The 16,891-nt window shown below is 50.6% G+C and overlaps 5 protein-coding genes across 5 annotated transcripts; 4 read left to right on the forward strand and 1 right to left on the reverse strand.

Moving 5' to 3' along the window:
- Window positions 1-71: 71 nt before the first annotated feature.
- Window positions 72-1,860, forward strand: HER10_EVM0006500 (major facilitator superfamily transporter; the record flags this gene model as incomplete). The annotated part of the gene is made up of 5 exons (XM_035476083.1): window positions 72-267; window positions 340-722; window positions 782-1,060; window positions 1,140-1,515; window positions 1,577-1,860. The coding sequence occupies 5 exons, from the start codon at window positions 72-74 to the stop codon at window positions 1,858-1,860; spliced, it is 1,518 nt and encodes a 505-aa protein (XP_035334056.1).
- Window positions 1,861-2,302: 442 nt separating this feature from the next.
- HER10_EVM0004601 (uncharacterized protein) lies at window positions 2,303-5,383 on the forward strand. Its single transcript, XM_035474237.1, has one exon. It carries the CDS (start codon window positions 2,518-2,520, stop codon window positions 4,612-4,614), a length of 2,097 nt encoding a protein of 698 aa, XP_035333936.1. The 5' UTR covers window positions 2,303-2,517; the 3' UTR covers window positions 4,615-5,383.
- A 1,522-nt stretch (window positions 5,384-6,905) lies between these two features.
- HER10_EVM0004353 (aromatic prenyltransferase) lies at window positions 6,906-7,533 on the forward strand (the record flags this gene model as incomplete). The annotated part of the gene is made up of 2 exons (XM_035474002.1): window positions 6,906-7,363; window positions 7,425-7,533. The coding sequence occupies 2 exons, from the start codon at window positions 6,906-6,908 to the stop codon at window positions 7,531-7,533; spliced, it is 567 nt and encodes a 188-aa protein (XP_035333909.1).
- A 1,786-nt stretch (window positions 7,534-9,319) lies between these two features.
- Window positions 9,320-9,998, forward strand: HER10_EVM0010684 (uncharacterized protein; the record flags this gene model as incomplete). Its single annotated transcript, XM_035480136.1, has 2 exons — window positions 9,320-9,677; window positions 9,739-9,998. The coding sequence occupies 2 exons, from the start codon at window positions 9,320-9,322 to the stop codon at window positions 9,996-9,998; spliced, it is 618 nt and encodes a 205-aa protein (XP_035334353.1).
- Window positions 9,999-13,075: 3,077 nt separating this feature from the next.
- Window positions 13,076-15,185, reverse strand: HER10_EVM0013149 (uncharacterized protein; the record flags this gene model as incomplete). Its single annotated transcript, XM_035482516.1, has 3 exons — window positions 13,076-13,090; window positions 13,116-15,012; window positions 15,133-15,185. The coding sequence occupies 3 exons, from the start codon at window positions 15,183-15,185 to the stop codon at window positions 13,076-13,078; spliced, it is 1,965 nt and encodes a 654-aa protein (XP_035334522.1).
- Window positions 15,186-16,891: the final 1,706 nt, after the last annotated feature.

Consider the following 16,891-nt stretch of genomic DNA (forward strand, 5'->3'; position numbering starts at 1 on the left):
AACCACGATTCTTGAACTTTCCTTTCGCATCGTTCCTGTGGTGTTAGCCATAAGGGCCCGTGAGACGCACAATGGAGGCCGCAAAGGACAATAAGATTACCCCAGCGACACGCGCTGAAGGATCACTTCGCGATGGATCCGTGGATGGCGAGAACGTCAAGAAGAACGACTACGACGACGATGTGGTTCAAGTCGTTGACAAGGCCGCTGAGAGGGCCCTCTGCAGGAAGCTGGACCTTCACATCTTGCCTGTGCTAGCCGTGATGTGTAAGTAGCCTTTCCCGCTCTCAATCGCTAGAGAATGTGGTCGTAGTCGCTCACACGTAATTATCCGACCAGACCTGTTCAACGCACTCGATAAGGGAAACCTAGGCAATGCCGAAACCGATGGCCTGAGCACGGATCTCGGCTTCAAAGATGGCCAGTACAATCTCATCGTCAGCATCTTCTTCGTGCCCTTCGTCGCGGCCGCGCCGTTCGTGGCCCTCATCGGCAAGAAATTTGGCCCGGCCATCGTTCTCCCGATTCTCATGTTCACCTTCGGCACGATGACGATGCTTATGGCTGCCGCGCAAAACTTTGGTGGTGTCTTTGCACTACGATGGTTCCTCGGCATGGCAGAGTCGGCATTCTTTCCTCTAGTCATCTACTATCTCACCACCTTTTACCGTCGCGGTGAGCTTGCGCGACGCCTGGCCGTGTTCTACGCCGCTTCAAACATCGTAATGGCCCCTCTGCTACCTATGACGCACTTGTGAGTTTAGCGACTAACAAATCGTAGGCAAACGCATTCTCCGGTCTTCTGGCATTCGGTGTGTTCCACATCACCAACACCAAATTGCATCCTTGGCGATGGCTCTTCATCATTGAGGCCACTGCGACCATCTTGTTCTCGTTCTTTGCGTTCTGGTATCTCCCGCGTAGCGCTGCGGAGGCGAAGTTCCTCACGGAAGAGCAGAAGCAACTTGCCCATCATCGCATCCGAGTCGACAGCTCATCCGTGGTTGGAGAGAAGATGAAGATCCGAGAGGCAGCCAAGGTTTTCAAGCATCCGACGACGGTAAGCATCTACCTCTCCTTCAGGTTCTTTCACTTTGGCCTTTTGAGAAGAAGACTCTTACTGATTCGCTCTCACACAGTTCGGCTTCCTCGCCATCGAAATCTGCCTTGGGGTCCCGCTGCAGAGTGTCGGTCTCTTCATGCCCCAGATCGTCCAGCGCCTGGGATACAGCACCATCAAGACGAACCTCTACACAGTGGCCCCGAACGTTAGCGGTGCTGCCATGCTTCTCATCCTTGCTTTCCTCTCGGATTGGCGACGACTTCGGTTCCCATTCATCGCCTTGGGTTTCATGCTCACGTTCATCGGCTTCATCATCTACGCTGCCATAGACGATGTCGAAGCTGAGATTAAACTCGCATATTATGCTTGTTTCATGATGACTTGGGGCACTTCAGCGCCGAGTGTGCTTCTGTCGACTTGGTACAACAACAATGTTGTCAACGAAAATCAGCGTAAGTAAAAACTTAAGAAGAAATTCTGGTTCTCTAATAGAGACTGACATCGAGACTGCAGGTGTGCTTCTGACTTCAATCGGTGTCCCACTGGCTAACCTCATGGGTCTTGTGAGCAGCAACATCTTCCGCAAGCCAGATGCTCCAAAATACGCGCCCGCATTGATCACAACAGCGGCATTCGGCGTGGCCGGTGCCTCATGCGCGCTTGCTCTGGGATTCTTCATGATGTGGGACAACCGAAAGAGGAATCACGCAGAGGGCGTTACTTTGACTGCTAGTGAAGTCCCAACATCGAAGTTGGGCGATGGACCCAAGAGCCCTCACTTCCGCTGGTTCTTGTAAGATCGCAGCGATTCGGTGAGGCGAGCTACCTCATTCCTCAGCAAAGAGTGAAACCCGGTCAGGTTGGAATACCCCGCTGCGAAGCTCACACGTACATACATTATCTAGTCTATATCTATTATCTAGGCTCCATGAACTCATGATTATACACTGTTTGGCTTGGTTGGATTGCTGTGAGATCTATCTCGATGCAATTTGCTTCGAATCGTTGCGATGGTGTTTGGAAACCGTCCGAATAGAGTTGCGCTGGGCAGACCATGATTGTGACATGGACTGAGTGTTTGGGGCATGATTAGCTTTGAGGCAAAGAGGCTTGGCCAAACTACTAACCAAAAACAGTCAAGAATTCCCGTTTGAGGCTTTGCTGCAGCCTGGGCGATCACACCACACATCGAGCAGCTGCGGATACTCAGCTGAACATACGACCCACACACTTTGAGGAGGGGACTGACCAGAATATCACACCGCACTTCACTTCTTCTTGACCATGCTACATCACAGATTTCATGGTGCAGCAAAAATTTGCCCAAGTTGGACAAGAGTCCCTCTAAGATCCCATAGGTCTATTCAATCCTTCTGATCCTTCCGTGGCTCACCACTTTTGGTCTGGTTTGGCAACAGACATCCACGCAGGTCGCTTGTGGTAGACTATCAAAAATGTCTGGCCTCATCGAATACTCTACGGCACAAGCTGGGAAGACTCTTGAAGTCGAACAACTCTCGCCGGATCTCTTCAAGCTGTCATTAACCAGAGACAACAAGTTCAATCTCTTCTCCGAGGCCATCGGCAGCTTAGATTCAGGCCGCGATGAAGCCGATCTCATCCTCAGCAACCTCCAAGCATGGTCCGCAGAAGCTGCGGAACGCTTCCAGCGACGCACCTCGGACGTTATTCTCGACACCCCTTTCCGGCTGCTCTGTTCGAGCCCAACCGGGATCCCATTCGACAGTCGTTTCGTGATCCGACAATTTCTAGCCATCAGTTACAGTTGGCATAACCCGAGTTGGCCGGGGACACCTCAATCGGTTCCAGAACCTGGAGGGGTGTGGCCAGTTGGCAAACGCTTTGCCGACGCAATCCTAGAATTACGAGGCCATCCACGTGAAGGAGTATGGATCGACCAGGTCTGCATCAACCAACGCGATGAGTTCGAGCAACAAAGAGCTATCGCATCGATGGATGTTGTTTACAAGTCTTGCCGCAAGCTGGTCGTACTTCTGGAGGATGTCGAGCTCACCAATGACGAGGCTGGGATATTTGAACTATACGATGGCTATAGGTCTCCATATGTGCTCGAAAAAGGCCCGACCGACGACAGGGAAGTCTCGCTGCTCATCTCTCTCTACGATAAAGTGGCCGCAGCGCGGTGGTGGCAGCGTTCATGGTGCTACCATGAATTCGTTGTTGCTGAGCCTTGGAGTGACAAACGACATCAACGAGTCCACAATACCGTTTTCATCCTCGGACTTGGCGAGGACAGGACTGTGACAGTAGAGTGGACTACACTGCACGCAATCCTGGCAACGATAACAGTCCAACTCGGCCATCGGAATGAACGGAGCGTCTACCTCAACCCAATTCTTTCCGGCTTCGCGAATCGGACATCTCCTCGATTTGATAACCCAGAAGGCAAAGCCGGCGTGATCAGGTCCAGCTTCATGGCGAAGTTCAACGCCATCGCCCAGACGGGATGTCTGATGCCTGGGGACAGGCTCAGCGTGTGTCTCAATCTCATCGGACTTGGTCTGGCGTTCTTCAGATCTGAGGAGCCAACAGTAGACGAAGTGTACTTTCTGGCAGTCTTGCTGGCGCTAGCAGCAGGCGAAAAGATGCCCCTTTCTTTCACCAACATGGATCCCCTGACATTCCACGGAAAGGGATCATGGCTTGCTCGACCTATCACGGCGGCGGACACAACGCTCAACAAGTTTACATTGGGGGGCGTCAAAGGAATCCATGCCGTGAGCTTCAACAAGATAGAAATTGACATGGTCTTTTTCAATCGTGGTGTATTGTGGATTTCGGAGCAGGAGCTTCGGCGCACATATGCCATATTTCCAGATATCATACGGAATACTCCTCCGCCGCTCAAAGCGCAGATCAAGATGCTAGAGTTCCAGGCTGAAGAGGACATGGATATGCCGCGACGACGATTCCTTGCTGCTGTGCTGTCGAGTGGGCCAGACTTGCTGAAGCGGCTTTGGGTCCAGCTCGATCGTGAAGTGGTGAAGTGGAACTACAACACGGGCATTTTTGCAGACTTCAAAGTCAACGAGGATCTCCTCCCCAATGCGAAAGATATGCTCAAAGCTTTTGCTAAGAGCGATCGGGGCGGGGTTGGCAGTGAAGACCAAATTGCAGTCGAAGTTGCCACGGAATTCCTGACATGGATTACGGATCCTCGATCCATCTACTGGATCTCGACAATGGCTCTACGCCTTCCGTGTGCACATGATGGGGAATCCGCCCTGTTGACGGGCTTCAGCTTCACAAAAAACTTCCGAGAGAGTGATATCGACACTCGAATGCGGGTGGCAGTGCCTACAGATCTGCTGCATGAAGACTGCGCGTGGATGAGAGCTTGGTTGTTGGTGCCGGCAGATGATGAGGATGAAAAGGGGGCTTGGAAAGTCGCCGGCAAGACATTGCTTCTAGGCGAACCAGATTTATACGCGGGTCTGAACGCGGATGAAGAGGATGGGTTTTCGAATGCATTCAGGAGCCTGCGTACGAGGCAGGTCATCGTAGGTTGACCGTGGTGATCAACGACACAGCAGCTATAGTCACACGTCTTGGGCTTATTCTCTCCAAAAGCTACTGGAAGATCGGAACAGTCTGACTGTTTTTATATCCTTGCTATGATTCCGTAGTAGCGTATGGCCTTGGCACGTTACTGATGGGCGTCTTGTGCAAGCTCCCGGAGCCCATAAGTATTTTTACCCAGCGGCAGGAGAAGCTCATTTCGAAGCTCGGACGGAAGACGTACAAGCGATTCCGAGACGAGTTGAATGCACGCTGACGATTACCGGGGCTGCGGGACGAACAAGACTCAGGGGGAAATTAGAATAGATTTGTTGATTGAAGTTGAGAATTCATACAAGGTGTTATGCATCGTGTGAGGCTTTGTTCATCAACTCAGGAAAATGGAGTCTTTACTGAGGGAGGTATGGGGCAAGGGCATCCACCTATGAAGAGATGTCAGGACACTGGGGGAGGGCGAGGACATTGAGGTCGAAGATGCCGAGGTCATTTGACAGAAAAGGAGATTTTCAACTTTCCGAGGGTGATGGTTTATAAGGAGACCGTCCGGGCTTGGGATTAGTGTCGAAAAGGTTCGTGATCCGGATTGATTATATGGAGGGGTGTTATATTAGGGACTGGATGTTGAGAAGGGTGAGAATGATGTCACAAAGAAAAAGGTGGTGCTTTATGATTAGGTTGGAACTTTTTAGGTTATGCTATCCTCCGATTGCCTTCACTGAAGCACCGAGGGCGTGTTCGCGGCTACAATGCTGGCGCTTGGCCATGGAGTGTGGACGAAGGTGTAAAAACTACAAGCGAAAGCTCCAGAAAGCTCCAGTCCGAAAAAGCCGTCGGGGAAATCATGGTTATCTCGGGCCGTCTATCTAAATCCTGGCGCCTATATGGTTTGAGCCTGAAAGCTGGTTGTGTGCCAACGCCAGTATTTCAGACGGAGCCTTCCAGCTGCTCGTGCTTTATCGACCTTTCATGAACTCCCGCTCAATGCATGCTGATTGGTACCGTCCATGACAGGGAAGTTAACATGACATTTCGAACTATCATTCAAGACCTGTCAAGCCGGCTTATCGGGATGGGGCAAAGAACAGTGCGGTCAGATGCTCTCGTTGAGTTCGGTTTCATATGTGAGAAATAACCTTCGTCATCTCGAGTCCAAGAGCCTATCAAGCGTTGTCAATTAGTTTGGCTTGTGCATACCGGGTCCTCGGACCCGTATTCGAATTTCTAATCGCTCTCCGAAAGCAACTTTTATTCTAAAGAGCTAAAATCATCCCGAAATCATTGACTTTCTGCGGAATGGATGCCTCTGGCTGGCGACGTGTTGAAAGTCCTAAAACGGCAACCAGTCGCGACCTCCCTAGCTTCGCCGGCTCTGCCGGCAACTCAACCCATGATTGAACGTCTAAGAGGACACGGACCTTACATAGAGATATAAAACGTCCAAAGAGAAGAGGTCATGAGGAATGTGGAAGATACGAACGCCCAGCAGATAATCAGGAATACGACTGTGGACATCAACAACCTCAACATGACAGAAACCTACCAGTCTACCATTGTCCCCGACGGCAATCGTGCGACAAAGAATATCTCCAACCTCTACAGCAGAGTCGATCACTCTTTCGCCATCAAAGGAAATTCCCAAGGAAAACCAATCGTCTCCTCGTGGGATCCCACCATCCAAGAAACTCTCTCCTCGCTCTTACGCTGGACGGGCTCCTACTCGGCCGAGTTGCAGGAGCACTATCTCAACTTTGCGCGTGAGGTTGTGGTTCCCCGTCTCAACCCGCCTCGCGCGGCCGACTGGCCGCACTACATCGGAACGCACAACCATGGGCCATACGAGCTAAGCATCGCCTTTGCGCCTCATAAAAAGGCCAAAGTACGGTTTTCAGTACAGCCGCTGGCTGAGAGCCATGTGGTCGATGATCCCCTAGGGCAAAAGGATCTACGCAAGAAATGTGAAGATTTCGCGTCTGCATGCCAGGCAGACCGTGATCGACTGGATACCTTTTTCGACTCAGTATTCCTCACTGAAGAGGAGCAGGCCGGTCTACTTGAGAAGCATGCCGGTCGCAGTGACGCGGCCGGTGTGCTGCCTCAGCAAAACTGTTTCGTTGCGTTCGATCTCGAACCCGTTGATAGCGGCAGCCCGTCTATTAATATGAAGCTGTATCTGTTTCCGCAGCTCAAAGCTCTTGCAACAGGAAGGGACCTACTAGATGTCACAGAGTCCATTCTGCGACGACTTGCCGGTGGCGATAAGGAGCTGCTAGCATCCTGGGAAATGGTTCGATCATTTCTTACCTCTGATGGCAAGGATAATCTCATACATTTCCTTGCCATCGACTGTCTGGGGCCCCAGATGAAGCCTCGATTCAAGGTCTACACCCACACACATGTCAACTCGCTCGCCTCAGCCCGTCGTGTCATCACTATGGGTGGTCGTGTCCCCTCACCGAAATATCTAGATACTCTCTGGCCGCTCCTTATGGATATGGAAGACGTTTCTCTGAATGATAGAGAGGGACTGCAGAAGCCTCTCCGCGAACCCGAAAGCAAGTACTGTGGGCTTAATCCAACGTTTGAGCTGGTGCCAGGCAACGCAGTTCCGGTGGTCAAGATGTACGTGCCTATATGGCAATACGCCCGCGACGAGCCTGGGATTGTGCGTCGCTACCAGCGCTTGCTACAGACGCAGGGGTTGGGGCATTACGATATTGAGGCTGCTATTCAATGCATCTTGTGAGTATTCAATCTACTTCGGAAGCTCTCTCATGAACAATGACTAATTGTTTGAAAATAGCGGTGATGAGAGGGAAATAAGCTTGCATAATATGGCGTCAATCGTCTCTACGGGAGGCGGCGAAAATGTAGCCTTTACCGCCTACCTCGGGCCAAAGTTCTGGGACTAAGCTTGGTCATCAATCTCTAAACCTTTCATGTCCAGTTAGCTTCTAAATTGATAACATGGAATCCTTTGGTTGCTATCCTCAAATGCGATGTGAGAGTATCAATGCTAGATTGAATGTTCGACGACCTCGGCAAGAGCCTATGCACAACAGTTGCTGGAAACGATGCCCACGTTTCCCAACATGACCCCGCCACCCACTACAGTCTAGACATGGAATTAATCTTATCATCTAGATTAAGGCTCAGATAGAATTGTGAGTTGATACAGACGTTTGATTTTGTCCGGTCTGTATATAATGCACTGCGTATAACTTAGTAGTACTTAATGATAACTTCTTGCGTATAAACTCTGGGAAGGGTTTCAACTGTAGTTCCAAGAAAGATCTGGTCCTGCATGTATTGTAAAGTCTTACATGTGATGCTCAGTGTGGACTCTGGAATTCCCCACATATAGAGTCCCCAGAGGATTAGACACTTGAGCTCATCTATCGCACTATCGTGACGATATTTAGTAGATCAAGAGGTTCTGTAATAAGCCGCCAATTTTGAGTCCTTAAATAAACTAACAAGTTTGTCCATAATTTTGAGTAGAGGGTTTGAGATGCTGTCAATCGATCCATACACTACCTGAATCTCGAGGTGGGTTAGGAGGGTCAAGCGGTGGGTCATCGTCAGGCTTCTTCAGACATTTCTTTCTCGCACCACCCCACACCGAGCAAGGCTTAGCCTTGATCGTCCTCTCCTTGGTGTAGTTGGTTCATCACGTTCGACTGTAATGGTTTATCCCTTGTCATCGAAAGGTCTCTAGTTCGATTCTGGAAGGAGAGAGTTTCACTTTTTGCGCTGCTCGTGTTCCATGTAGTATTACAAATCTCTTCAGCTTTTTTCTAACCCCGTTCCACATTTTCAATTTGCTGGATGACCGAAGCTCGTTGTTACCTGTTGTGAAAGTACTCATGTGTATACTGAATCAATTCGCACTCGATGCGATAAATAGACGGGTTCCTTGCGTTTGTTCAACCATTTGAGTGAGTGGCGCAAGTTGTACCACTCTTTTGTTTGGGTCGTAGACTGTTACTGCATGTAAAACACATGCCTGACTATCTAGTTTGAAATGACACTTACCCTTTCAACAGCGATAATCAGAGTATCTGAGCAAGCGATATTAGACGTGTAAGACCTACCTATTTGGATACATGTAGGTGGAGCTGAGTGAAGTAGGAATGACACCAATTGCAGCAACTCTTGCTCTGAGATCCCGCGCCAGATATTGAGGTTTAGACAACTCACCTGTGTCATCAAACAGATTTCTGAGGAAAAGCCTTTGAGCACGACCTTACCGTAGTTTTTTGTGGATGGTGTTGATATGAGTGTATCGAGAGAGTTTTTTACCTCGTGTGTGGTCGAGTTGACAGGCAGCTATATTACGAATCCCAATCTTGGATTCGACTTCCAATAACAGGCTTGTTGGATAGCAGGAGCACATCTGTTGGCATCATTCGATGTGTTTGGCTCCCGCATGTCGGTTTTATTCAAAGAACCCCTTACATCCAATAGGCGCGTGCCTATAGAGTGCACCTGACACCCTCGCCTCTCCAACCGCGTGTTCCCCTCATTTCCTCAATTCACGTGGATCTTCGCGTCAACAACTTCCACTCAGTCAAATATTACCTGCGCACTCTAGCCATGACCCGCCGCAAGAAGCGTACTACCAAGGCCGAAAGCTTCGTCTACAGCCACGACGAGCTCGTATCGCTCATCAAGAAACACTATCAACTGCTGATTGACATGGCCTACTTCGAGCCCGAGGATGTTCGTTGGCCACCAGAGCCCGCAGGATGGTCCGACGAAGACCTCAATGTGAACGCCTTGCAAATCTTGGGTCGCGACATCAAGGTTGTTCAGCTGCTTCGACATATTCCTTATCCCCGCAAAAAGAACACCGAGGTTTATTTCGCGTCAATGGCTATATCCTACTTGCATGAGCACTGGCAACCCGAGAACGGCCGCCGCGTCAACTGGCACAAGAGGTCGTTCTGTGCACTTGGCCTAGCGCCTTTCGACGGCCCAATGCCACCACATCTCATCACCCTAACGTGTGAGGAGTCAGAGATAGGAATCACATGGGTAATCGATACCGATCGAGGTGAAATCAAACCCTCTAAGCTTGCCAGATATGTACTGATCAACTGCGTCTCATTTGTCAGGCTGTGTCTATCCTCACGCGGATGAATACTACTTATTTGACGACGAGCCTGCTGAGGTCGACGAACAGCAAATGTGGTGGCTCAAAGCGAAGGCTCTCTCGTTTCAAGAGTTCTTTGACAAGATTCGAACACAGATTTCTTCTCTAACACTTGTGCCGGCTCCTGCGGCGGGAGATTTCGGGAAGAGCATTTTGCAGAGCGGGGACTCTGGATCGGAGGTGAGCAAACACGTGCATCAACTGGTGACTTTCTCTGCATAAGTATGTGTAAAACGTGAGTATTGACCTACTTATGACATCTTCTAGGGTATCAAGAACTTGTATTATGAGTGCGGCTGGCCAGGGCCTTTGCGTAAGGAGGAGTTCCTCCAGGAAGTTCTGTCAGTGCGCGAAGCTGGTATGCAAGAGCTATCAAGTCGCTATGATGAGTTCCAGAACTCTTGAGGTAGTCCTGGCATACTTCAATATTATTGAACTCACCCAAGTTTCGAGTGAAGTGGTAGACATCAGGCAACTTGTGAGATACTATTACATGATGACTTGTCCACTTAAGTCTGTTCATCATTCGGCTTAAGAAATGCCAAATATGAGCTCGCTCTAGAAAATATCATCTAGGTGACCTCAACTTTTTGCACTCGTCTTGTGATTTGTTGTTCCCACATCAACTTAACTCTTATCATCCTGCAAAACTTTGTTCCGCGGTGGGCGTTGCCATCCCAGCGTCATGTTGCCTTCCTTTCTCTCGTTGCGGCGTAATCTACTCCAATTCGTTTCCAGCTGGACAGTTTTATTCCCTTCCTTATCAACGGTGGTGTACTCTCTTCTCGGAGTTTGGAGCGGAGGCCAGTCGATTGGCTCCGGCGCTTCCGTATAAACAGAGTTACCTTTCGCTTCGCGCCTCTTTTTCACCCAACGATTGAGATATGATCGATATTCCGACACCGGATGGTCGAGCTGTACCTCTGGATGCTTGGGCCATGTGGACAGCCCTTGAACACCATCCGGGTTCTGTTCCTCGTGGGGCACATGCCTGAAATGGTCATCGCGAGTAATGATCTCGTACAAGGTGAAGACAACACCATTGACATCATTCCGATTTTCGATATAACAGGGACCTCCGATGCGGTCCGAGAAATTGAAGTCAAACAGCTGCAAGTTATCTGTCGAAGGATCGACTAATAGATTCCTTGCAGCAATATCTTGATGCGTGATGCCGTGCTTCAGGTTGAGAACGTCCACGACATTAGTCAACTGCTCCAACCATCTGAGTTTGACCACGCGAGATTGGTTATCCTCAAGTGTTCCGCCAGGAATATATACACTTGTGAACCCAACAACGCGGCCCTTCAGTTCATCCACCACCAGCCGATCGAAAGGAACGATATTGGGGTGCCGAGGGAGACGCATCCACAGATTCAGTTCATTCCAAACCCTATGAATGAACTGGAAAATAAAGTAGTATTTGAAGACGACTTTCTTTGGTTCATTGTCGTTTGGATGTTGCTGATACGACACAAGATCAGTGTCGGGACCGAGCCGATCAATTTCCTTTAGCTCAGAGCGAATGATTGTTCTGATACCCTCAGGCCGTTGAACCTCCTCTAGAGGCGGATAATATACGCAAGAGGTTTCGTCATCTTCGGGGTCGTTGGACATGGAAATCAAACTCCCTTCTGGAGAAACTTTGATTGCGTATACGTCAGCTGGGAGAGTATCGATAAGTTTCTTGAGGATTTCAACGGCTAGATCCTCGCTTTCTTGCTGCCCATCCATGGTGACTGCTATTATTCTTCTCTGGTCATTACTGAGAATGTACCATGTACTGGGCCCTCCGGGAAAGATGGCCCCGCTTGGAGCCCAGTATTGGAGCTCTGAATCGACCATATCTAGACGACTTGCGGTGAGAATTGGCGATGCGTTTGGATGGAGGCTGGTGAAGGTTGTGAAGGCTTGGTGACTTGATGGTGTGATAAGATGACCCAGGTAAATCTTAAGGGATAATCAAAATTCGACCTAATGTTTAGTAGGGGGGAATAGAGAGATGGCTGCTACGGCATGAAAGTCCTGCGCCTCACAAACGCGGGGTAATTGTTATCGCAGAAAAGGATCATTATCAACCAACAGCCAAGAGACACTGCACAAGTACCTTATGAGGAGTTATGCAGCAGCTTGAGGGTAAGGCTAGTGCTCTCGACAATTGGGTTACAAACTAGTCAGATGTCGTTCTACAGGCTTTTGCGCCTAGTGATTATGGTACTTCTCCAAATTATTATCAGATTCACATTGGGAGCTTTCAGCATCGACGAGAATCACGCTCGGCAGTTGTCAGTAAGGTCAGTCCCACGTTGTAGAGAACGTTTGCAGACATGTGGTGACCTCATCTAACACAGTCACTTTGAGTCGCTGAGCTCAAGAGGTCATTCTCCTGGATTGCTGCTATCAGAGCCCTTCATAAACCAAGAGGCTCTGAACACTAACTCGTCCAAACCCACGACTGCGTAATAATTGCCTGCCACGATGGCATGGGAATTCAGCCACCGTCATCACACTGGTTTTCTCAGCCTCGAGTCCTGCTTTCTTCAACAACTCCAGAACCGCGCACATCGTTTCCCCAGACGCGAACACGTCATCTACAACTAGAACCGACGTTGCAGTTCGAATCACATCTTGATCCATTTCGAATCTTCTTCCTTCTAGCATGTTCGGCCCCGATGAGATGTGAGACACAGACTTGGCGACAGAAACAACAGGCGGCGGTAGCTTGCCGGCCTCTCGGATCGGAACTAACGGTAGACCAACTTGCAACGCCAATGCTGACGCAAAGATGAAGCCGCCCGCCTCGCAGCTGATAATGGCATTGACATTTGACCAAGTTCCCGTAAAGTGAGACTCAAAGAGAGAGGTGCATAATGCCAGACCGCCCGGTGTCTGGGCAATGTCGAGGATGTGGCGAAAGTCGATGCCAGGACTTGGAAAGTCTGGTATGATACGCACCATATCGCCCAGCCGTTTCAGATCTTGATGTATGAATGGAAGTAGGCGGTGCTCTGCGAAGGCTCTCGCATTGTCACCTCCCGGGATATCGTTGTGGAAAGACAAGTTGGGCCTGTAGTCCATGACACGCCTTGCTCGCTCGTCATCCTCCTTTCGAGAGCCATCGCGATCTTCGATGCCATTGCGGAATCCTCGCCGCAGTCTTTTGACACCCGATCCGGCGCTAATTCGAACCTCAATAAGTCTGCTATTTGGCACGAGATGGCCCAAAGTTGCGACAGGTGCCTCATCCCTCATGCCTGTAATGAGCAGTACACCCGCACCAGCAGCGCCGTAGACAACGTCTAGGAAATTATCCACTGGTAGATGAGGGTTTTCACGTACGCGGTCATGGAAGAACGCCGTCAAGCCCGGCCGGTGCTTCTCCTTATACTCTTGGTCGCTGAGCAATCGATCTAAGTCCACACCCGCAACCGCCGAGAATTCCCGCTTGATGGTGTCGCTTATACTGGCAATACGCGCAGTAATGCCACATCGGTTGAAAGAGTCACCCCAGATCTTAGCGCAGTAGTCTTTGCCGGCACAGCTGTCCCCAGTAACCACGATTATGAGGCCCGGTTCAAGTGGTCGCAGTGGAAGAGGACAGGTGTAAGCAACTACACGACGTGGATCTGCGAGACATTTGAGGCAAGCTAGACGAGGACCATTTGACCCAAAGGCTTTAGCTGCCAGTGCTGCATCCCGGGGATCCGGTCCAAGGTCGGCACCGTAAGCTCCAGTGCTCAGCGGTAGCAAGGTCTCGGCGACGGTGTAGACCCACTCCACCGCCACCCGGGCAGCTACAGATCCGTCTTGCTCGCGAGGCCAAACGCCGGTGATGACGCAGGCAAAGTCCCAGTCACGGCAGCCGAAGGCGGTGGCTGATACCGGCACGTCACGGATTGCTCCGCCGCCTTGGAGGAGGTGAAGATAACTGAGCGGAGAGGGGCGAGTTCGGACGGCTGATGCTAACGCGTTTGCAAGCACGGCACTTCCGATATCCTTGAGGAAGAGGCAGCGTTTGAACGAGGATGTCTTGCCTCCAGCGTGACCGCCGTGCATCCCTGACATGTACATCTCAGTCTCAAAGAGCCTGACGCTGTCAACGATCTTGATGCTGTGCTCCGGACCCAGAATCGTGGCCACGGGTGTGGGAATAGGCATGGGAGTTCTAGGCACTTCCCCAGCAGTCGAAGCTTCGTACATGGTCACACCGAGACGGAGTTCTCCAGTGTCCCAGTACAGATAAGCGTCAGCAGAGTTGTGCCGAGGAAGTTGACTGGCAATATCCCGGTCAAATTCGGCAAGCTTGCGTTGCGCCTCATCGCCGTCACGCAGCGGTATGACCCAGTTCCTGACCAAGAACGCTGGGGCCGGATGTGCCGCAAAGACAACACCAAGGACGATCCCAAAGTTAGTTCCCGCTCCTTTGATAGCCCATAGCAGTTCTTCCTCGTTCTCTGGGCGTATGGCACCGATTGGTCGGTGTTGCGCAGGTACACGACCGATGCATAGAATCTTTGCTGAGTTGACGCTGACGACAAGCGCACCGACAATAGCATCACAAGCGAGTCCATGAAGTCTGGACAGATGCCCGATGCCGCCTTGAAGCCACAAGCCTGCTCCAACACTTGGCCGGGATCCCAGAGGCACAGTGAGCCCGTTTGCCATGGTCTCGCGGATGATGTCTCCCGTCATGCTACCAGCACCGGCCATGACCAGGCTTCCGGCCTCCCCCGTAACAACATGGACCTGATTGAAGGCGCTCATGTCAATGGCGACAGTTTGAGGCCAGACGCAATGACCGCTGTGTCCACCACCCACGACTGTCAACGCAGTTCGGTGCTCCAAAGCCCATCGAACGCACTCCTGAACTTGATGGATATGTCCTGGTCTGATCATGGAGGCAGGACAATGGAGACGAGCTTCTCGGTTCTTGACATGCATGTCCCCAGCAATTACCGGCAACTGTGAAGTCAAGTCTGGTAGCCCGGTTGAGTGTCGCGAGAAGGTCATCATGACCTCAGGCGCAGCGAAGACGAGGTCGCCAATGTCGCGGCGGCCGATTGTGCGACAAGTTTCCCGCCATTCTTGTAGGACTTTGTCAGACTTTGGTACAAAGCCTGCAATGAACGAGGCGAAAGAGTCGAGCGAATCATCGGTGTCTGCCACGCGAACTAAGCCGGTCGGGAAGTTGGAGGTTTGATGAGGGACCAGACTAGCCAGGCCCAGCGGGCCATGTCTATGGAAAAGTATGACTTTGCTGTTTGCTGTCTGTTCAAGAAGATCGAGTGCGGCACAGATATAATCCTCTTTAGAGGTCATGCCGTACATACTGTGACAAAACACGATAATATCAAACTTATCGTCTCCCAGGGCCTTAAGTGAGTTCTCAGGATCGAACGGAGCCTTCATAATGTCGGGACCCATCTCAAGACACGGCAAGGCAGCCTCCTCAATTGATAGAAGGCCTGCTTCTAATCTCGAAGCAAAGAGACTATTTGGCTCAAAAGCGGTGTACCGTTTGATCTTCCGCTTCATATCACGGGGCAGATCTCCAAGCACGCTCCTCGGTCCAGGTCCAATCTCTAGAACCGAGATGCCCAACCGCGAGCGAAGAATTGGGTTGAGGAGCTGACATAGTTGAGGGAGAATAAAGTCTCGGTATGTAGTACATCTAGAACCTGGTTCAAAGAAACTGAACCCGGCGCTGTATTGTGCATCAGATAAGGGCTGGTTTGATACATGTCCTGGTCCATGGGATGCGGCCTGCTGCCTCAGATCGCGCTTGAGAGAATTCAACGTTGCCATTTTGAATGTCGATGCAATTGCGAGGCTTATAATTGTGAGAGAAGATATTGTGTCAGTTTTGAAGAAGCAAAGGGGCCATGGCCCTTTATACAATACAGCCAGTGAGCAGACGGGCTGGGAGGTGCGGCGGCTTGCCGCTATGTTGAAGTTTTTTTCTAATGTTGCGTCGACGCGAGGTCACACAATATCCACATCAAGTTGTCTTTGCTATTACTTCAGCTGGCCTCCGGCATATGATAGTTGCTATGGTGTCCTCATGACCAATAACTAGCCGGCGTCATGCATGCGGCCTGCCGTGTTATGGTGTAAGCAATCTTTGCGCCAATACATCCCCCAGGTGTCCGCCGATCCCTGATGTGAGTTTCGACTGATTTTGGATCTTTGTGCCACGAAAGGCCGTGATCACTGAGAAACAAATTAGGAAACGGTGAGCCAAGACTCTCTCACACAATGCTGTTCAATTGACCGGCAGCCACACCAGCTTCGGAACGAACCCTGACATTTGCATATACTCTCCTTCCTCAACCTCTTTGCCCGTCTCTAAATCTGTTACAATGATACTCAACTTGTCACCTCGAGAGAGTTGATCCTGGAAACTCTCAGCGGGAAGAACTCTGGTTGCACTTGGCTTGCGACATCTGCCTTTGTTCGGCGGTCCTGAATCCTCTCTTCCTCGCCCCATCCCTAGCCGTGTAATCTGACCGATAAACCCGTGGTTGCTCATAGCATCTGGACACGTTGAACTGGCTCTAGGGGTGAATATGTCTATTCTGTAGCTGGAGACAGTGCATCCAACTTCAGTAAAGACAACATAAGGAACGAGCCTCTTTGGGCCAGAACTGTTGAGAGAGTCAATGTCGGAAGAACCTTTCTTCTTGCCCGGCAAACCACACGGCAAGACAATGGCTTGTCCTCCACTGGATACAGCAGAGCGAATACCCTTCTCTTCAGCTGTTCTGATTGTGGCAAAATCAGGGCTTGCAGGCTCGCCGTACATGTAGCCTAATGCACGTGTGTCTTTGGCCATATCACCAATAGTGGTATAGTGCCAGCGTCGCGTGTCATCATAGCTGACGCTGGTCCCATTGTTGATAAAAGGCTGCAGCGGGAACCGGGAAGTAAATTGGTTCTCTGGGTTTGCATCCATGAAAACACCAGCCAGCCGATCCATGTTGGCGTGATAGGATAAGAAGATGGGGTCAAAAGCAGTATAAGTGTTGTCGGCCTAGCATTGTGTTAGTAATGGTAGCCAGACAGACCAGGGGCTGAACAGCTCACCATGTCGTTGCCAACCCAGCCATGGAAGTTAT

This window comes from Colletotrichum scovillei (genome assembly GCF_011075155.1).
Source record: "Colletotrichum scovillei strain TJNH1 chromosome Unknown Contig00005, whole genome shotgun sequence".
NCBI classification, from domain to species: Eukaryota; Fungi; Ascomycota; class Sordariomycetes; order Glomerellales; family Glomerellaceae; genus Colletotrichum; species Colletotrichum scovillei.